The 21,884-nt window shown below is 44.8% G+C and overlaps 1 protein-coding gene and 2 pseudogenes across 2 annotated transcripts in view; all 3 read right to left on the bottom strand.

Annotated features, from left to right (window-relative positions):
* Positions 1 to 21,585, bottom strand: part of HSD17B3 (hydroxysteroid 17-beta dehydrogenase 3) — a 95,480-nt gene extending 73,895 nt beyond the window's left edge. Inside the window, exon 1 of one of the 2 annotated variants that reach the window (XM_088470278.1) lies at positions 21,355 to 21,585. In XM_088470278.1, the coding sequence (XP_088326404.1) occupies positions 21,355 to 21,505 (151 nt within the window). In that variant the 5' untranslated portion in view covers positions 21,506 to 21,585. Of the gene's footprint in view, positions 1 to 1,492; positions 1,565 to 21,354 lie in introns of those variants that run through there. The other variant, XM_088470279.1, reaches the window with a different exon arrangement.
* LOC148526695 (RNA-binding protein 7 pseudogene) lies at positions 3,669 to 4,445 on the bottom strand (annotated as a pseudogene).
* On the bottom strand, positions 11,809 to 12,584 carry LOC148526694 (RNA-binding protein 7 pseudogene; annotated as a pseudogene).
* Positions 21,586 to 21,884: the final 299 nt, after the last annotated feature.

The following is a 21,884-nucleotide window of genomic DNA, read 5'->3' as shown; positions in this document are numbered from 1 at the left end:
CAAACATCGCTCGGAGCGAACGAGCAGCCACTTGCGTCCGGCTCTGAATCAGGGCCTAACTCTTTAAGTTATGCTGTACATGTAGTCCCACTTAGAAAAAAACCCACTTTGAAATAAAACCTAGCAGCCTAGTACAAGCCTAAAGCCTTGTAACCTACTGATTATATAGTTAAGCAAAACATGTGTAGTCACTGATTACACCCACCCTCAATACCCTCACCCACACCAGATACAAGTCATAAAATTCTAATACAAACAAGCAGAGCCAAAACAGCATCCCATGAAGCTAGGAGATAAGATCTGACTAGATAATTAAATTTAAAGTTACTCTGGAGTTTACAGATATTCATTAAAGACAGTATACCTAGCAAATGAGAATTCCAAACAGCATTGGTTTTTCTATAATAGATGCCTGGTGCAAATATATGATTACCTAGCAAATGAGAATTCCAAACAGCATTGGTTTTTATGCACGTCCATATCCATATAATGGTGTTTAAACGGTAAGACACACCTGCGTTTTGCTATCCACCCCTCCCCGTTACCTCTCTCATACACTGACTACCTGTCACTCACTTTGCTAATGGGTTCTCTGTGCCTATGGAAACGCAAGACAAGTGCAGCACATGCGCAGTGCAACTTTGACGCATGCGCAATAGCAAATATTTACTCGTTCTGCGTAGAAATCTGCATTTTGTACATCTCTGAATCAGGCTCACAGTTCTTTCCTGGTTGATAAAGATTACAAAAGTGCTTTCTAAGCTTTAAATCAGTGGGTAACATTAGTATTTATAGACCTATAGGGCCTAATTTAGAATAGCCAAAAATATTAAGAACATTTGGTCCTGAACAAAATACTGCAAGAGGTGCAAATATATTTCTTTCTTATTTTGAATGCAGGTTCAGCTTTATTATTTTTCACATTTAAAGACACCCCTAGCTGCTCATGCTGTCACAATTCATGCCATCCTAAAGGCTACAACTTACAACAAGTGTGCAGGACTATTGGGTTAGGGGACACCGGTATGCAGCTAGGAAGCCGATGGTCGAAATGCCAACCGCCGGCTTCCCGACTGTGCAATCCCGACAGGGGACTAATGATAGGTGTCGAAATCCTGACTCCTATCATTATCCCTAAGCCGGGAGCCCGACGCCTGGCATACCGAACAAAGGTAAGCCGGGCGGCGGGCACAGACAGCCGCGGGGAGGAAGGGTTAGGTTAGGGTCTCCCGGGGGGGACTTAGGGTTAGGCACCCCCTTGGGAGGGTTATGGTAAGGCTAGAGGAAGGGGGGGTTAGGGTTAGGCACCCCCTGGGGGAGGTTAGGGTGAGGCACCCCCCCCCGGAGGGATAGGTTTAGGCTGCGTGGAGGGGGAGGGGTTAGGTTCAGGCACTTACGGGGGTGTTTAGGGTTAGGCACCTCTAAGGGAGGGTTAAGTTTAGGTATAGTAGTTTACTTCAAAGAAAACAAAAAAAAATTATATTTTACTTACCTTTTTGGATCTTCACTGCGGCCGGTCTTCCGGCGTCGTGATTTGAACCGCCACACATAGGTCTATAGCGATCCCGGGGACACCATCTATTTGAGAATCCAGTGTTCTAGGCTCTAGTCTAATTACTATCACAAGTTCAGCTGCAAAGTTAGGTCTGTAGGAATTATTGTGCAATAGGTCTATAGGGTTACAGCAAAACCACATTTGTTTGGCTGAAATACTAACACAATTTTTAAGGATTATTCATTTAAGGAAGGGATGAGTGGGTTCGGATTTCCAAATTCCGAACCCACACGAGTCCCGTGATCGCCACCATTTTTCATTCCGGCTGTGGAGTGTGCAGAGTTAGGGAGCTGGGAGCTCAATGTTATGTGTTAGACTGTTAGTTATTAAAATAAAAAATAATAAAGTACTGCTGGCTGGCTACTGTGAAGAGGGAGGGAGGGAGCTAGAAGCTGTTGCTGACCATAGGGGCTGGCTGGCTACTGTTGTCCATATACAATACATAGGGACTGGCTGGCTACTGTTGTCCGGTCCATAGGAGCTGGCTGGCTGTAGGGCTGTGTTGTCCAGGGGGTGCTCTGTCTTTCAGGGGTGCTCTCTTTGCCCACCCCCAGTGTGAAAAGCTGGGCTGGCTAGCTGGCTACTGTTGTCCATATATATAGGGGTTGGCTGGGTACTGTGGTTCGTGTCCATATATTGGCTGGCTACTGTTGTCCTGTCCATAGGGGCTGGCTGGCTGTAGTGCTTTGTTGTCTAGGGGCTGCCCTGTCTGCTGTAGGGGTGCACTCATACAAATATTTATTACAGGGGCTGCCCTGTCTGCTGTAGGGGTACACTCATACAAATATTTATTACAGGGGCTGCCCAGTCTGCTGTAGGGGTATGCTCATACAAATATTTATTACAGGGGCTGCCCTGTCTGCTGTAGGGGTACGCTCATACAAATAATTTTTACAGGGGGTGCCCTGTCTGCTGTAGGGGTACGCTCATACAAATAATTTTTACAGGGGCTGCCCTGTCTGCTGTAGGGGTACACTCATACAAATAATTTTTTAGGTCAACATTTCACCGACTGCTGTCCTTTGATTTGTGATTTGGGCAGATATTTGGATTAGATCGCTCATATTGTGTAAGCACTAAGGTGGATCAAATACCTATGCGCAATACAGGTAGTGAAAGGATGTAGTCACGAAGCCGACGGTCTAAATACCGACCGCCGGCTTCCCGACTGTCTAATACAGGCGTGAAAATCCCGACGCCTGTCAGTAGACCTACGCCGTGAGGCTGAAACCCGGCTTACCGAATGAAGGTAAGTTGGTCGCGGACAGCAGCAGGGGGGGAGGGTTAGGTTAGGGGCTCTCAGGGGGACCTAGGGTTAGGCAGCCCCCCCGGGAGGGTTAAGTTTAGGCTAGGGGAAGAGGGGGTTAGGCACCCTCGGGGGGAGGTTAGGGTTAGGCACCCCCCGGGAGACCTAGGTTTAGGCTGCAGGGAATGGGGTGTTAGGTTTAGGCACTTAGAGGGGAATTAGGGTTAGGCACTTCGAGGGGAGGTTAGGGTTAGGCACCCCTAAGGGAGGGTTAGGGGGGGGAATTAGATTAGCGATACTTACCATAATTAGAGATCGGGATCTTCACTTTTGAAGGGCTTCCGCTGTCGTGATTTCAATCGCTGGCCATGCAGCCAGCGGTAATACCTACTACACCCGTAGTGAATGTGTGGGTGCAACCTACATTCAGCACATCCATTCACTAGGAACTGGTGAGGCCCTTTCAGCTCACATATAGCATGTCTTTAATGCGTGTAGTTGTAGATTTAATTTAATATAACTTTTCGTCATTTGCTGGAGAATAGGACATGTGCTGTTCTTCTAAAACAGGGTATATTTTTCTCTTTACATTAAGTTTTCAGTTAAAAAGTATTTTCTTGCGTTGAATAATTTAAAAAATAACAAAACCTTTTTTAAAACCCCTACAATGTGAACCATAAAAAAATAAATGTGAGAATATAACCATCTGCCCATAATACTAGAATAATATTTTGCAGCTTTATTCTCTGGTCCTTTAGAGGATACCTAACAGCTCAAGGAAAGGATTTTTTTTTTGCGTAGAAGTAAAAGAAGAGAGACTTCTGGCCAAACAGAGATCCAGTAAAAAGTAGACGTGACCGTGACAGATTAGTGGCGAGATGAATGCCACCTAGGTTCTTTTCTCTGGTTTGGACTCCAGCATTCAGTGCCATGATAGTGCTCCTCCTGACTTCCTCTGTAGTATGCGTCTATGCTACTGTGGTCACTCTATTTTTGATAAGGATGAGAGCTATGGCTTCTACTGGATTGGTGGCTGGAAGAGGAATCATATCTGTGTGGGGGAGAATTATCGGATCCGTGACTGTACCGACTTTGGTGAGGCGAATAATGTGATGGCGAGTAACTGGGTTGGGCCATCATTGCTGTGCTGGATCCATGAGGGGTTTCCGACCTATAGAAGTTATTCATCATTGCTTGTCTTTGAAGATTGTCCGGAGAAGAGTAAGATCTCTGATAATTTGGAACAGGAGGTGAAAGTTCAGAGTATTTTGTGAACTCCCCATTGCCATCATGCCTGTGGTCAAGTGTTGATGGACTGTTTCCAGTAAAACTGCGAATTCCCTGGGGTGAGTAGGCTGCGCTATTTGCTTCTGCGGAGCTGTGGCTGCTTCCTGATCTGAATTGAATTTTCAGCGGCCTCCCAAAGAGTTTGATTCCATTTAACAAACTCATTCCATAGGGAACAGACTCCTCATGTTTGAAATTGACTAAAGCAAATTGTTTCGACTTTCCATCCTTGTCCTTTGGAATTTTAACGTTAATTGCAGGACCAGCCTGCAGAAACAGCTCGAACAGGATCTCCTCAGTGGCCCTGGGATCTAAGCTCCCCACGAACAGCATCCTATCAGCTTCGGCGGCGCCCATCTCTCTCCTGAGTCCCGTCCTGTGTGCTCAGCAGCAGCAGTCGATGCGCGACGCGATAAGTCACCGCGCAGCGCCTTTTGAGGGCCTAGTTTTGCAAGCTGCCATCCTGTCTGCCACTGCAGTGTCACTCCTAGATGGGCCACGCGTTTGTGCCGCCCACTTGTGTCGCTTAGCATAGTCATCCAGCTAACTCGATGCAACCATTTTGGCCTAAAAATAATATTGTGAGGTGTGAGGTGTTCAGAATAGACTGGAAATGATAGGAAATTAATGTTATTATGGTTAATAATAGCATAGGAACAAAAAAAAAAAATTCTGTGATTTTAGATGTTTTTATTCTTTTTTCCCAAAAAAATACAGATCCAAAACTCAAAACCTGGAAGGGTGGTTTTGGCAAAATCAATCCAGATCCAAAACACGAAAAAAGATCCAAAACCAAAACTCAAAACACGAAAAGTGGCCAGTGCACACCCCTAATTTAAAGTTATATATTGAGAAGTACTGTAACACTTCTGTGTAGCATATCTTTGAAAAACTGCATTCTATGCTTTAAATCAGTTGGTAATATTAATATTTATAGACCTTTAGGGCCTCATTTAGAAAAGCCCAAAGGAAAAAGAAAATTTGGTCTTGAGCATAATAACTTATTAATGCAAGAGGTGCAAATACTGTATCTTCTGTCTTTGGCATGCAGGGAAATATTGGCCTGTTTATGTACTGTAGCATATAAGTACTGGGCTGCTTCATTTTTTCACAGCAAGTTATTAGAATTGAGCTAGGTCGGACGTACCCCCATCCCAGATATAAATCTTGTTCCCCTCTCTTCATACACAGCAAGGTTTTGTCAATGTGCAAAAATCTAAATGAGACCAATAATGTGCATATAATGAGAGATGTGCTGATTTAATCTGTGTCCTATTAGCATTCTACTTCATCTGTTTTGTCCCTCTCACAGTGGTGTGTTTAGTAATCTCTTTCATCCAACAATTGAACAATTAAGATAGTGTATTGTTAAATGTAATCAGTATTACTATTATTAACAGTGGTTGCAATTAGAGAAAAAAACTGATTTGGATTGTTATGTCTGGAATAGATCTGCTGTGTAAATATTGGAGATCAAAATGAGAAGTATGAGGGAGAGTCATGCCAGGATAAAGGTAGAATTCCAAAAACACTTGAGCATACAGTACAGTAAGGTAAACCAGTGTGAATAAAGATAGAGAAGAACAGACTGCTGGTAATTAAATCCACACACGCAAAAAATCACATTATAAAAAGGTATATTTGCCATGTATATATTTGTTATATGCAAGCTTGTTAATGTTAGGCAAGTTTGGAAATGTTACAGAACAATGATAGGGTACGATTCAATTCAGCGCGATGTAAATAGCGGTGGGAGATAGCTCCCGAAGCTATTCAATTCATTACGCTGTTAGGACGGGGAAGGCTTGTTATCGCGTCTTAAACAGGGTGTTTAGGCGCGATAACGGGCATTCCCCGACCTAACTTCCAGACGCGAGGCTGTTTTCCCGGCGCTAAGGGCAGAAAACAGCCTTGCGCCGGGACTTTTGTCGGATTTCTTCTCTCTACCCTCGAGGGATGAGAGAAGAAATCATTAGTTGGACTTGTCAGCGCGGTGTATTGAATAGCTCCTGGAGCTCACTCACGGAGCTATTTACATCGCGCTGAATAGAATCAAGCCCATAGAGTGGGATAACTTGCGCCCTCTAACTGCAGCTAAGCACCAACTCAAAAAAGGACACCAAACCTCATAAATATATAGATACAAAGTAGAGTGGTTCACAAGCGCTGTTAGAATCAAATTTAGGTATAGGACTCTTGATTTCCTCTGTGATGGATTTCCTATATATTTCGACAAATCAAAGGAAAATAGTGATTCAAAAAGTGATTTCCCCATACTCATCCTCCTGGACCTCTCTGCTGCTTATGACATTGTTGATCAGTCTTTTCTGCTGCACAACCTTTACACCTTTGGTACTCATGACATTGGGCCTAAGTCAGAGGTGACACTAATGCGATTGGAGCTGCGATTTTGCACAGACCGCAGCTGCAAAAATATGCTAATAGTTCCAAAGCTTAGCCAAGCATAGGAACGCCCACTGCTGCCTTCTCATATGCGTCTGACGTCGCATACCAGCGTAAATATCAGTAACATCAATGCACATCCACCATCCGTGCAGCTCTTGCAGCAGGTCTGACTTGTCTCAAATACAGCGGGTCTCCTAACACGCAGAGGGCTCTCATGCTGCGTATGAGAGCGCAATGGCTAATTTATTATTATTATCCTTTATTTATATGGCGCCACAAGGGTTCCGCAGCGCCTTACAAAGTACAAAAACAAATGAGCATACAAGACAACAGTTATTAACAGTACAGACAATGCAGGACAAGTACATGATTTATAAACAATGCTGCATAACACCTAAATAAGCAGCAGGGTGTCAGTAAGCAGTTTTAGGCACCATTGTAAATGAAAGTAAAAGTAAGGCAAGAAGCACGTGAGGAAAGAGGGCCCTGCTCGTTAGAGCTTACATTCTGAGGGGAGGGTCAGACAAACAGGGGTGACACAGATGGGCTAGACAGTGAGGAAGGAGCATATAGTAGTGGGTTAGGATGAGCACAGGAAAGCATTGAGGAAGAAATTGGTCTTGAGGGCCCAGTTGAAGATTAAAAGCCATTAAGCCAAGTGATGGAGGAATTTTGCAGGAGCAGTGGTGTCAGAAGGGTAAATCCAGGGTTTGGTGATGGCAAGGAGAATCAAGGCATAGCAGATGAAGTGCTCATGAACAGGGACCAGTTTATTATAGACAAAACTGGCTTTCCAGAGGGAACAGGAGAGAGGGACAGAGTTAAGAGGCGAGAGGAGAATGAGATTATTAGGGTTGATGTAGTGTGGAGGTGATATTGATCTAGAGAAGGGGGATAAGGTGTGTGGGGTTATGTGGCTGGCTTCTGAATGAGGAAGGGTGACAGCAGGTGATGGGTAAGGTGGAGGTTTAGTGTGGTGTGGGGGGGGAAGGATAGGTATCTTGGAGAAAAGAGAGGGTGCAGGGTTTAGTGGTGGTGCAGCAGGACCATGGTGGAAGAGTAGTGAATAATACTGGAGTTGTGGGAGATGCAGTTGAGAGACTAATATGTGATGAAGAGAGACAGAGGAGGAGGAGAATGTAAAGGGGACTATGGATGGAGAAAAGAGGTGAAAACTGGTGGTAGAGGAGAAAATAATGTAGCAGCTGAGTGAGGGAGGAGTAGAAGAAAAGAGACATCGTGTAGATGAGGCAGTCGGGGGGGGAAAGTCAGTAGTAGTAGTAGTAATAAGTGTGAGATGAGGGAGCAGTACAGGTCAAAGGTCAAAATCAGATAAAAGGAAGAACAGTGCTGGAAGATGTAAAGGCACAACTACAATATTATATTATAACCAAAAAAGGAGTATAGAGCTGTTAAAGTAGCAAGACTTGAGAATTAGTCTAAAGTATGAATATATATATATATATATATATATAAAGGTACACGTGTGAAACAATGGTAGGTACTACAGTGGTATAAGGATAAATTGACAGTGGTATTGCAATGATTTAAACAATGTAGAGAAGAAATGCAAACATACAAGTATTAAATGTTCAGTAAGCAGGTAGTTGCTTGCAATGCTGAAGCAGAGTGTTGGCAAAAGGTGTGTCCAGGTTATAATGGAAGCTGGTTGCTGAGTAGCAGGGTTTCCAGAAGCTCAGAAGATCCTTTGTTTTTTTTCCAAGTTATAGAGAGTTCTTTTAAAATGTTGTCCTCCTGTCTTCCTCCTGCAGAACTCCTGACTAACTCTTTAAGTTATGCTGTACATGTAGTCCCACTTAGAAAAAAACCCACTTTGAAATAAAACCTAGCAGCCTAGTACAAGCCTAAAGCCTTGTAACCTACTGATTATATAGTTAAGCAAAACATGTGTAGTCACTGATTACACCCACCCTCAATACCCTCACCCACATCAGATACAAGTCATAAAATTCTAAAACAAACAAGCAGAGCCAAAACAGCATCCCATGAAGCTAGGAGATAAGATCTGACTAGATAATTAAATTTAAAGTTACTCTGGAGTTTACAGATATTCATTAAAGACAGTATACCTAGCAAATGAGAATTCCAAACAGCATTGGTTTTTCTATAATAGATGCCTGGTGCAAATATATGATTACCTAGCAAATGAGAATTCCAAACAGCATTGGTTTTTATGCACGTCCATATCCATATAATGGTGTTTAAACGGTAAGACACACCTGCGTTTTGCTATCCACCCCCCCGTTACCTCTCTCAAACACTGACTACCTGTCACTCACTTTGCTAATGGGTTCTCTGTGCCTATGGAAATGCAAGACAAGTGCAGCACATGCGCAGTGCGACTTTGACGCATGCGCAATAGCAAATATTTACTCGTTCTGCGTAGAAATCTGCATTTTGTACATCTCTGAATCAGGCTCACAGTTCTTTCCTGGTTGATAAAGATTACAGAAGTGCATTCTAAGCTTTAAATCAGCGGGTAACATTAGTATTTATAGACCTATAGGGCCTCATTTAGAATAGCCAAAAATATTAAGAAAATTTGGTCCTGAACAAAATACTGCAAGAGGTGCAAATATATTTCTTTCTTATTTTGAATGCAGGTTCAGCTTTATTATTTTTCACATTTAAAGACACCCCTAGCTGCTCATGCTGTCACCATTCATGCCATCCTAAAGGCTACAACTTACAACAAGTGTGCAGGACTATTAGGTTAGGGGACACCGGTATGCAGCTAGGAAGCCGATGGTCGAAATGCCAACCGCCGGCTTCCCGACTGTGCAATCCCGACAGGGGACTAATGATAGGTGTCGAAATCCTGACTCCTATCATTATCCCTACGCCGGGAGCCCGACACCTGGCATACCGAACAAAGGTAAGCAGGGCGGCGGGCACAGACAGCCGCGGGGAGGAAGGGTTAGGTTAGGGTCTCCCGGGGGGGACTTAGGGTTAGGCACCCCCTTGGGAGGGTTATGGTTATGCTAGAGGAAGGGGGGGTTAGGGTTAGGCACCCCCTGGGGGAGGTTAGGGTTAGGCACCCCCCCCGGAGGGTTAGGTTTAGGCTGCGTGGAGGGTTAGGGTTAGGTATAGTAGTTTACTTCAAAGAAAACAAAAAAAAATAGTAGTTTACTTACCTTTTTGGATCTTCACTGCGGCCGGTCTTCCGGCGTCGTGATTTGAACCGCCACACATAGGTCTATAGCGATCCCGGGGACACCATCTATTTGAGAATCCAGTGTTCTAGGCTCTAGTCTAATTACTATCACAAGTTCAGCTGCAAAGTTAGGTCTGTAGGAATTATTGTGCAATAGGTCTATAGGGTTACAGCAAAACCACATTTGTTTGGCTGAAATACTAACACAATTTTTAAGGATTATTCATTTAAGGAAGGGATGAGTGGGTTCGGATTTCCAAATTCCGAACCCACACGAGTCCCGTGATCGCCACCATTTTTCATTCCGGCTGTGGAGTGTGCAGAGTTAGGGAGCTGGGAGCTCAATGTTATGTGTTAGACTGTTAGTTATTAAAATAAAAAATAATAAAGTACTGCTGGCTGGCTACTGTGAAGAGGGAGGGAGGGAGCTAGAAGCTGTTGCTGACCATAGGGGCTGGCTGGCTACTGTTGTCCATATACAATACATAGGGACTGGCTGGCTACTGTTGTCCGGTCCATAGGAGCTGGCTGGCTGTAGGGCTGTGTTGTCCAGGGGGTGCTCTGTCTTTCAGGGGTGCTCTCTTTGCTCACCCCCAGTGTGAAAAGCTGGGCTGGCTAGCTGGCTACTGTTGTCCATATATATAGGGGTTGGCTGGGTACTGTGGTTCTTGTCCATATATTGGCTGGCTACTGTTGTCCTGTCCATAGGGGCTGGCTGGCTGTAGTGCTTTGTTGTCTAGGGGCTGCCCTGTCTGCTGTAGGGGTGCACTCATACAAATATTTATTACAGGGGCTGCCCTGTCTGCTGTAGGGGTACACTCATACAAATATTTATTACAGGGGCTGCCCAGTCTGCTGTAGGGGTATGCTCATACAAATATTTATTACAGGGGCTGCCCTGTCTGCTGTAGGGGTACGCTCATACAAATAATTTTTACAGGGGGTGCCCTGTCTGCTGTAGGGGTACGCTCATACAAATAATTTTTACAGGGGCTGCCCTGTCTGCTGTAGGGGTACACTCATACAAATAATTTTTTAGGTCAACATTTCACCGACTGCTGTCCTTTGATTAGTGATTTGGGCAGATATTTGGATTAGATCGCTCATATTGTGTAAGCACTAAGGTGGATCAAATACCTATGCGCAATACAGGTAGTGAAAGGATGTAGTCAGGAAGCCGACTGTCTAATACCGGCAAAGTACTAATGACAGGCGTCAAAATCCCGACGCCTGTCATTAGACCTACGCCGTGAGGCTGACACCCGGCTTACCGAATGATGGTAAGTTGGTCGCGGACAGCAGCAGGGGGGGAGGGTTTGGTTAGGGGCTCTCGTGGGGACTTAGGGTTAGGCAGCCCCCCCAGGAGGGTTAAGTTTAGGCTAGGGGAAGAGGGGGTTAGGCACCCTCGGGGGAGGTTAGGGTTAGGCACCCCCCGGGAGACCTAGGTTTAGGCTGCAGGGAAGGGGGTGTTAGGTTTAGGCACTTAGAGGGGGGTTAGGGTTAGGCACTTCGGGGGGAGGTTAGGGTTAGGCACCCCTAAGGGAGGGTTAGGGGGGGGAATTAGGTTAGCGATACTTACCATAATTAGAGATCGGGATCTTCACTTTTGCCGGGCTTCCGCTGTCGTGATTTCAATCGCTGGCCATGCGGCCACCGGTAATACCTACTACACCCGTAGTGAATGTGTGGGTGCAACCTACATTCAGCACATCCATTCACTAGGAACTGGTGAGGCCCTTTCAGCTCACATATAGCATGCCTTTAATGCGTGTAGTTGTAGATTTAATTTAATATAACTTTTCGTCATTTGCTGGAGAATAGGACATGTGCTGTTCTTTTAAAACAGGGTATATTTTTCTCTTTACATTAAGTTTTCAGTTAAAAAGTATTTTCTTGCATTGAATAATTTAAAAAATAACAAAACCTTTTTTAAAACCCCTACAATGTGAACCATAAAAAAATAAATGTGAGAATATAACCATCTGCCCATAATACTAGAATAATATTTTGCAGCTTTATTCTCTGGTCCTTTAGAGGATACCTAACAGCTCAAGGAAAGGATTTTTTTTTTGCGTAGAAAAGAAGAGAGACTTCTGGCCAAACAGAGATCCAGTAAAAAGTAGACGTGACCGTGACAGATTAGTGGCGAGATGAATGCCACCTAGGCTCTTTTCTCTGTTTGGACTCCAGCCATCAGTGCCATGATAGTGCTCCTCCTGACTTCCTCTGTAGTATGCGTCTATGCTACTGTGGTAACTCTATTTTTGATAAGGATGAGAGCTATGGCTTCTACTGGATTGGTGGCTGGAAGAAGAATCATATCTGTGTGGGGGAGAATGATCGGATCCGTGACTGTACCGACTTTGGTGAGGCGAATAATGTGATGGCGAGTAACTGGGTTGGGCCATCATTGCTGTGCTGGATCCATGAGGGGTTTCCGACCTATAGAAGTTATTCATCATTGCTTGTCTTTGAAGATTGTCCGGAGAAGAGTAAGATCTCTGATAATTTGGAACAGGAGGTGAAAGTTCAGAGTATTTTGTGAACTCCCCATTGCCATCATGCCTGTGGTCATGTGTTGATGGACTGTTTCCAGTAAAACTGCGAATTCCCTGAGGTGAGTAGGCTGCGCTATTTGCTTCTGCGGAGCTGTGGCTGCTTCCTGATCTGAATTGAATTTTCAGCAGCCTCCCAAAGAGTTTGATTCCATTTAACAAACTCATTCCATAGGGAACAGACTCCCCATGTTTGAAATTGACAAAAGCAAATTGTTTCGACTTTCCATCCTTGTCCTTTGGAATTTTAACGTTAATTGCAGGACTAGCCTGCAGAAACAGCTCGAACAGGATCTCCTCGGTGGCCCTGGGATCTAAGTTCCCCACGAACAGCATCCTATCAGCTTCGGCGGCGCCCATCTCTCTCCTGAGTCCCGTCCTGTGTGCTCAGCAGCAGCAGTCGATGCGCGACGCGATAAGTTACCGCTTTTGGGGCCTAGTTTTGCAAACTGCCATCCTGTCTGCCACTGCAGTGTCACTCCTAGATGGGCCACACGTTTGTGCCGCCCACTTGTGTCGCTTAGCATAGTCATCCTGCTAACTCGATGCAACCATTTTGGCCTAAAAATAATATTGTGAGGTGTGAGGTGTTCAGAATAGACTGGAAATGATTGGAAATTAATGTTATTGTGGTTAATAATAGCATAGGAACAAAAAAAAACAAATTCTGTGATTTTAGATGTTTTTATTCTTTTTTCTCAAAAAAATACAGATCCAAAACTCAAAACCTGGAAGGGTGGTTTTGGCAAAATCAATCCAGATCCAAAACACGAAGAAAGATCCAAAACCAAAACTCAAAACACGAAAAGTGGCCAGTGCACACCCCTAATTTAAAGTTATATATTGAGAAGTACTGTAACACATCTGTGTAGCATATCTTTGAAAAACTGCATTCTATGCTTTAAATCAGTTGGTAATATTAATACTAGGGGTGAGCGGGTTCGGATTTCTGAAATCCGAACCCCCCCGAGCCCCCCCGATCCGAGGCCGATCCGAGTCAGGCTCGACTTTTCCCGCCTGACTCGGATCTGAAATCGAGGCAAAACGTCATCATCCCGCCTTCCGAGTCTCGCAGGTTTTGGATCCTATATAAGGTACCCGCGTCGGCGCCATTTTCTCACTCGGCTGTGGACAGTGAAGAGGGAGGGTGTGAGTTAGGGCTGGCTGGGCTGTGTAGTGTAGTGTAGTGTAGTGCAGAGTAGTGTTGTGCTGTGCTGTGCTGTGCTGCTGTTGTCCACTACTTCAAAGTCCATAGGGGCTGGCTGTGTTGTGCTGTGCTGCTGTTGTTAATAGGGGCTGTGTCCACTACTTCAAAGTCCATAGGGGCTGGCTGGACTGTGTTGTGCAGTCAGTTCTCCATAGGGGCTGTGTCCACTCCAAAGTCCTGTGCAGTGTCCCAGTCCTAAAGGGGTGCTGTAGTGTTGTCCAGGGGGTGCTCTGTCCATCAGGGGTGTTCCCCCCAAGTGCTAAAAAAATAATATTTTTTGTGTGTTTGTGAATTGTGTGCGCAGTAGCCGCACGTCCATCAACAAAGTAGTGCCAAGCGTGCGCCTGTGTCATAAGTAAAGGGCCAGCTGGCTTGACCGTTAAAGGGTGCTGTAACCCCCAAAGTACACTCCAGTCCAAACCAAAAAAAAAAATATTTTCTGTGTTTGTGAATTGTGTGCGCAGTAGCCGCACGTGCATCAACAAAGTAGTGCCAAGCGTGCGCCTGTGTCATAAGTAAAGGGCCGGCTGGCTTGACCGTTAAAGGGTGCTGAAACCCCCAAAGTACACTCCAGTCCAAGCCAAAAAAAAAAATTATTTTCTGTGTTTGTGAATTGTGTGCGCAGTAGCCGCACGTGCATCACCAAAGTAGTGGGTGGTGCACGCAGTGTTGCCCATGGGAAGCAGTGGCACACATGTTAGGAGTTTTGTCATGTTAGACTGTTATGCTTTGTTGCAACTGTTTATTTTTTCATCTCCAAAACATAAGAACATTATTGTTGTAACTCTGTGAATATTCTAATACTACAACAGTAGCTGTATGCTACATATTGAGGCTAGGCATATGAGGACACATCTGTAACTCTGCTACTAAAGTGGAGCTGTATTCATTGTGATTTATAGTTAGATCCTCTTACACCCCCTTTAATAAATATACCAGATTATTCTATTTATCAAGGCTGTCACTTTATGTCAATTTTGCTGTGTGTATGGGACCAGCCTCTTTGCTACAACCTGAGATGGATAAGTTCATGGAGTCATTGCCAGAGAAGGAGAAAGATGAACTGAAGCTGTTGTCCCACCTGTAAGGTACGACCTAAACCCAGCTTATCTGTGCCCGCACCAACACCACATATATATGTGGACTGGCAGAGGGTATAAAAGGGACAGCTTTGGTGCCAAATTGTGTCCCTGGAGCTGCAGAGACAGGAGGCTGATGGCACATCCAGAGTCAGTCCTGCCTGGGTGCGGGGCCAATGCATGGATGCCGCTGAGGAGCACTCCTGTTTCTGCTGCAGTGCTGAGTGTATTGCTGGGCAGAGCAAGCTGCAGGGCCACAAACAGCTGTGTGGAGCTAGCGTGGATCCCTACAGAGAGAGCCAGTGCAGGCTCATCCAGGCAGATGAACAACAAGGAAAGAGCCTTTAAGCAGGTTAAGGAAGACTATTACAATTCTGACCCCAATATTGTGTTTGGGAGACTTTGGGTGGGATGTACTACGCATCGCATTTTGGTTTCTGGAAATCCCACCACTTGTCGGGTACATATCGGCATTAATAATGCTGGTATGTACCTACTGTAGAATTGCGTTTAAAATTTCAAAGGACAGCTCTTCTGATAAGAGCTGTCCCATGCGATGATTGGACATCCGGATTTATGACCATGGGGTCCTTCTGCACATGCGTCGCGTAAAGCATACACCACGGGGGACACTGGGAGGTATCTGATTGGATCTCTCTCAGTTCACATTGTGAAAAGATGCCCATAGACTTCTATTGGGCAACACCAACCATAGAACACATTCCAGAGCTAGATATATACGGGAAATGCGTCCAAAACTCCGAAAACTGTAGATTTTGGATTTTTGACCACATTTTCCCTTTAGTACATCCCGTCCTTTAAGTACTAAAGAGAACTCTGCTTAGCCATCTATTGCTATAGAGCAGGGGTGGTCAACCAGTCAGAGGCAAAGAGTCCAAAAATATCTGTAGGTACCTGTATATCAAAGAGCCAAGATCATGCGCACGCAGAAGGTGCATGTGCAAAAAGGGAGGGGTCATCTAGGTCACGCCCCTGTTATGATTTTTGTAGAACCATGTAAAAGTCATTGCACACAACCATCGTGGAAGTAACTAATAAAAGGGAAAGAAAAAGCCAGAACAATATAATAAAACACTGAAAAAGCCAGATCCACATAAAATACACTGGAACAAGCCAGATCCACATAAAATACACTGGAACAAGCCAGATCCACAGAAAATACACTGAAAAAGCCACATTCACATAAAATACATTAGAAAAAAAAACAGATCCACATAATACTATCCAACTCCCCCAGATGTCACTCCAGCCTGTCCATGCATCACTTCAGCAGCCTCTCATGTGTCACTTCAGCCCCCCATTTGTCACTCCAACAGCCACTCATGTGTCACTCCAGCCCCTGATATGTCACTCCAGCAGACCCTCATGTGCTACTTCAGCCCCCCTCTCTCCACGGGCCACTCCAGTCCAGCCACCTTCCCCCACACTCCCTCCCACTACACGGGCCACTCCAGCCCCCACATGTCACAGATAAATATGAAACCCCCCCACAGCTTTTACCCTGTTACGACTGACTGTCACGTAGGTAGGCTCCGGCGTCTGCAACCGTGTCCTTCTCCTGGCTGCAGGTTCAGTCACTAGTTGAGCTCTGCCTCCTGTTTGCAGCGTGACATCACCACATCGCATACCTCCCAACATGACCCTCTCCAGGAGGTACACAATGCTCTGGTCCTGGACTTCCCTAATAAGAGGTGGGGCTGCAGCACAGTTAAAAATTGAAATAGGGGAGCCACACCAACTGTCATTTCACACACTGTCAAACACCACTGGCTGGGACTCACCTATTTTAATTTTGGACTGTGCGGCAGCCCCACCTCTGGAGCCGCCACCAATCATAAATTACCAGGGTAGTCCAGGACCAGAGCATTGTGTCCCTCCTGGAGAGGGTCATGTTGGGAGGTATGACATCGCCCAAACATGCCTCCTGAGTGGAGCAGACTGCTGTATCAAAGGACGTGCCTCCTCTGAACAGCTGTGCGCCTATCAGAGGAGGCAGGCAGGGGAGCGGCATCAGAACAACGGAAGAGCCGCATGTGGCTCAAGAGACACAGGTTGGCCACCAGAGCCGTAACTAGACTTTTTGGTGCCCTGTGCCAGAAAGTGCATTGGTGCCCCCCTAATTTTTCAAAGGGACATAATGCACCCAAAAAAGGGGAATGTCCTCATGGGGAAGGGCCAGGGAAGAGATAGAGGATGCCAGGAGCTGCTGGGGATGAAATAAGAGGAAGCTACAAGTGAGAATGATAATAAACAGAAATTTGACAGGCCCAAACAGCGCCCCCTGACCTGTGGTGCCCTGTGCGATGGCACCGGCCGCACTACCCTAGCTACAGCCCTGTTGGCCACAGCTGCTATAGAGGACTAGAGTAGTAGTGTGACTGACAGATTATACTCTAAGGGGTAAATTTATTAAAGTGAGAGTTTTTAGAAGTGGAGATGTTGCCCATAGCAACCAATCAGATTGTACTTAAAGCTTAACTAGCACCTTCTAGAAGATAATAGCTAGAATCTGATTGGTTGCTATGGGCAACATCTCCACTTCTAATAACTCTCACTTTAGTAGATTTACCCCTAACAGTGCTTGCTACATTTTCAAGCTGCTTTCAGATTAAATTAGTGCATTTCAAACCTATTCAAGATGCATTCAGAGTATATCAGTGCATATGTCTGGTATAAGCTCCCTGCTAGAGAACTGAGGGCCTGATTCAGACCCGCTCGCCAGCGCTATGCGCTCGCAAGCGGGTCGATGGTGGCCCAGTGCGCATGGGCACGATGGAGCCGGCTCCATCGTGTGCATGCGCGAGACCCGGGTCTCGTACCAAAGGGGGCGTGCTGTCGATGTTGAGTGACAGCATGCCCCCCTTTGGTGGGCGGGCCAGGGGAGTGGCTGCCCAAACGGAGGCGTTCCCATGTGAACGCCTCCGTTTGGGGGCGGCCCCACGAGTGATGTCAGTGGGAGAGATTTCATCTCTATGAGAGCCGAAATCTCTCTGGGGCTTGCGGCAACAAGACCCTACCACAAGGGTCTCGTCGCAAGGCCGATGGTCGCAATGGTCTTGACCATCGCGACCATCTCCCTGGCTGCTCACTATAGCTGTGGGTGGTCACCCACAGTTATGCGAGCGGCCAGGAGGCCGCTCTAAAAAGCAAGAAGGCCGGCCCTGATTCAGAGCGAGCGCTCTGTCAGAGCGTCCGGCTCTGAATCAGGCACTGAGTATTGTATTGGTATAAATTGCATCCAATAGTGAAGATTCATGCTAAACATGAATATTACCTTGTGAATATCTTTGCCAGAGATGTTTCACATATATTGGCGAGTTCTTTTGTCTGATGGTGATTTCAAACATTGCCAAACATCGATTATGACTGATTATTATTGATATTGCCATGCATTCTCTACTATTGCTTTTTCTATGTCCTATTCACTTGTGAGATTGTTCTAATTCAACTTCTATAACTGTTTACTTGCTATCTTAAATAACTGTGTTCTATCTGAAGTACATATTCCTACGGTTGTTGTTGCTGATTAATGTTATTCTTTTGATGATTTAATGGTTGCTACCAACTTTCCTATATTTACTATAAATGAATATACTATTATGGTTTTGGTAACAGTGTGGTTTACACTGGTTGAGAATAGGGTAAGAGGTGATGCAGCAGAGGTTTTTAAAATCAGTCTGTGGTGGATGGAATACCACTACCCCTGAGGCCTGTACAGATTCAGCACTGCTAATAACCAAGAGGTTGCACATGCCCGCCCCCCACCCTCCCGCAAGTGACGTGAAACAATGGAATGTTAGAATGTAAACAATTGTTTTCCTCAGTCCTTATCAAATATTAGTAGAACGTTTTCCAGCGCCTGATCAAACTTTAGGCTGATGGCGGCAGTCAGGGAATGGAATGACCTACTCATTCTATGCTGGCATTAAAATTATACTTTCACGGTGTATGTTTGTTTATTTAAGTATTTCTTTAGTTGTGGAACTACAAGTGCCAGCGGGCCCGTAATGCCCCGCATGCTGGTATTTGTGGTTCTCCAAATACCAGCATGCAGGAGAGGCTTGCTGGTACTTGTGGTTCTACAACCAAAGACAATATGGAAACTTTAATTTTACACTTTACACTTTACACTATCAACCCGACACCCACCGCCCTAGGGTGCCGGGGATAGCCCCAGGCTAGCAGTCTAGGCCTGGGGTGCCCTGGAGAGGGGGACCCCTTTATTGGGGGGGTCCTCAACTCCCCAGGGATCCCCGGCCTGGACTGACTAGCAGTCAGGGATAATGCTTTGGCCGGGGAAACCGGTGAAAGGTTTTCCCTGGCTGTGGCATTATCCCCCTGCTAGAAAGAGTTCGGTGCTGGTTCTGGAATTTTCAGGGGACCCCTACTCGTTTTGTCTCCTGATTTTCCAGAACCAGGACCAGCTCAACAAAGCCCTGTGCTGGTTCTTAATATACAGGGGCCCCCTACGCATTTTGGCCCCTGTATTTTTACAACCAGAACAGGCTTTATAAAGCCCGGGGCTGGTTATGTTTTTGGGGGGAGGGGGTGCACGTTTTGTTTTTTTAACACACACAGAAGCCATCACGGATCTCACTGATCTGTGATGGCTTCTCTAAAACTCGCACCTTTTAATGCTACTCGCATTAAAAGGTGTCAGTTTACAAAGACCTAAACTCGCCTGCACTCGCAAATGCAGTAGCCTCAAGCTGAATAGTTCGCAGGCTATTGAATTTGCGAGTTTCAGTACAAACTCGCACTTTTTAAAAGTGCGAGAAAGTGCGAGTTTGTACTGTTACTAAAACTGACTACCTATTACATTTGGCCCTTAGTATTTTCCCACGTCACTCGTGGACCAAGAGTTTGTTATCGAGAAATTCAGCAAAAATTTTAATTAAATTGTGATTATATAGCACCCTTAGTTTCAGTTATGTGGTAGTTGGCAGGGCTGCGCTTCTTATTGTCCATAAGTTTTTTGATTAGCAGCCATTAGCACTGGTTTTGCCTATCACACTGACTAAAAATCATTTTACTTGGTACTGGACCAGCACCCTGAGGCACCCATGCAAGTGCCCTGAGGCACCCAGTTTGGGAACCACTGCCTTATGCACATCGTGCTACAGCTCCAAATGGGTCAGCTGGAGAGCTGAATGTGATTATCTTTAGAGTCTTCCCTGAACCTCCCAAACTCTCCTTTACTCTCCACAAACATGCATAGAGGTTGTGTGTATGCAGAGGGGAGACAATGCATACTTGCTGACTGTGTGAACTCCTCTCTAGGAGAAGTTAGCCACTGAGGGATCAGGACTGGGTGCTTTGTGTCATTGAGCCCCACCCCAATCATCGCAGAGTCCCACAAATTACAGGTCTTAGAAGAAAGAGTGCGGATAAAATTAAGTAATTCTCAATAAAGCTCCTCATTTTGTCTCTGCCCCTCCCCACTGGACTGCAATTCCTGTCATTATACTCCCCATCCTGCACTAGGAAGTGGGTGGGATCAGTGAGATCCACCCATTCTTCCAGGGGTACAGTGGGTTACACAAAAAAATTGTGAGTCTCCTGGACATTCCAGGAGAGAAGGTCAGCATATGGTAGCCTAGGCCTTCTGGAACCCTTATATGGCAGCCCAGGGCTTCTGGAACCCTTATGGGTCATACACACTAGACTATAATACTGAATGATATGAACAATAACGATATCGTTCAACAATATATCATTCATATCGTCTAGTATGGGTGGTCCAAACGACCAATGATGCGCTCTCCCGCGGGTCGTTAACGATATCCCCAGTCATCTGTACATGCAGCCCAATCTGGGGATATCGTGAGCAATGCCATGCTGGTCAGCATCTGCAAGTGTGTATACACTTGCCGATGCCGGCACCCCCGATGGGCACGCCGCTGATGATGTTGCCGCATACACACATCATCTAGTGTGTATGCGGCTTAAGACTACATTGAATAAAGTGCACAGTGAGGCTGATTCAGCAGATCAAAAGAAAGGAGCAACTTTGGTAAAACCGTGTTGAAATGCAGATGAGGGAGATTTAAAATGTGCAGTGAGATGTAGATTTGTGAGTATGGCTCAAATATAAATTACAGTGTAAAAAAAATAAAGCTGCCAGCACTTTCGAGCTCCTTGCAGCTGGTATTTACCGTGCATGCAAAAAAAACACCAAACAATAATATATATATATATAGTACAGTATTTGCACCTCTTGGAGTGAAAAAATTGTTTGTTCCAGGTGCAAAGTTACTCCTTTCTTTATGGTTTGCTCCCAACATTCAGAATCTCTTCCATTTTACTAACGGATAATTTCCCTTCGCACTTAATTTCAATTATCAAACAAGTACCACTATCATTAGTTTTGAGCTCGCACAAATATTTATTATACTGCTTAAACATAAATTCTAATGCTAAAGTGGGTTAACTCTGCATCTCTACAGACTCCTATTTAATAAAACATAAATGGGTTAAAAAAAATGCAGTATATTGAACTTTTCACCTTATAGCGTTGCTAGATAAATACATTTAACAAAACTTTACTATACGGCACATGTGGTTTATTCTTCTCTGAATGTAGAATGTACATAGATCTATTAATTAAAGCGACAGGGTTGATGAAAAATTAATAAGCTGCATAACATGTACCTTTGGAGCATATATATATATATATATGTATATATATATATATATATATATATATATATATATATATATATATATATGTGTGTGTGTGTATGTATCTCTAAGTACTGTAGTTGGGGGAAAAAAGGGTTAGATGATATAATGATATATATACATATATGACCAGTTACATTACCTGCCCATTCTCCCATTGACTGAAAGAAAGTTGGTGGCACTGCACCCCAAAGACGCGGGAACAGGTACTTTGAAAATCCCAAACATTTCAGGGTGAATCGCAGACATACAAGAAGTCCCAGAACGGTTAACAACTGCTGAATGAGCTCCATGCCAGCAGATCCCAGAATAAATGCTGTGCACTGCCTCACTCTCTTACAGGCTCCTTCCTTACTTGCTAGACTTTATGCTTAACAACTGCTCAGGAAAGAGCTCTGAAATCACATGTATCCTAAGAGAACATGTCATGGTTTATGGTTTACATGGTTACTCCTTCTCTCCTCCTTTTTTTCAAGTTCATACAAATCTTTGTTGAGTTCTTATTTAACTCATGCCGTGACAAATGAGGATATGTCCAGATAGTATTATTTATTACTTAACAAGGTAACATTCTTTTCAAAACTTCATAAAGTGCATTCAAAGAAGTTGAAAAGATTATTTATTTAACACTTGCTCACAGACACACAAATACAGCTCCAGGTGTATCTACAC

This window comes from Taudactylus pleione, unplaced genomic scaffold (assembly GCF_031769625.1).
Source record: "Taudactylus pleione unplaced genomic scaffold, aTauple2 ptg000095l, whole genome shotgun sequence".
In the NCBI taxonomy this organism is placed as follows: Eukaryota; Metazoa; Chordata; class Amphibia; order Anura; family Myobatrachidae; genus Taudactylus; species Taudactylus pleione.
This window is presented reverse-complemented; position numbering and strand designations above follow the sequence as displayed.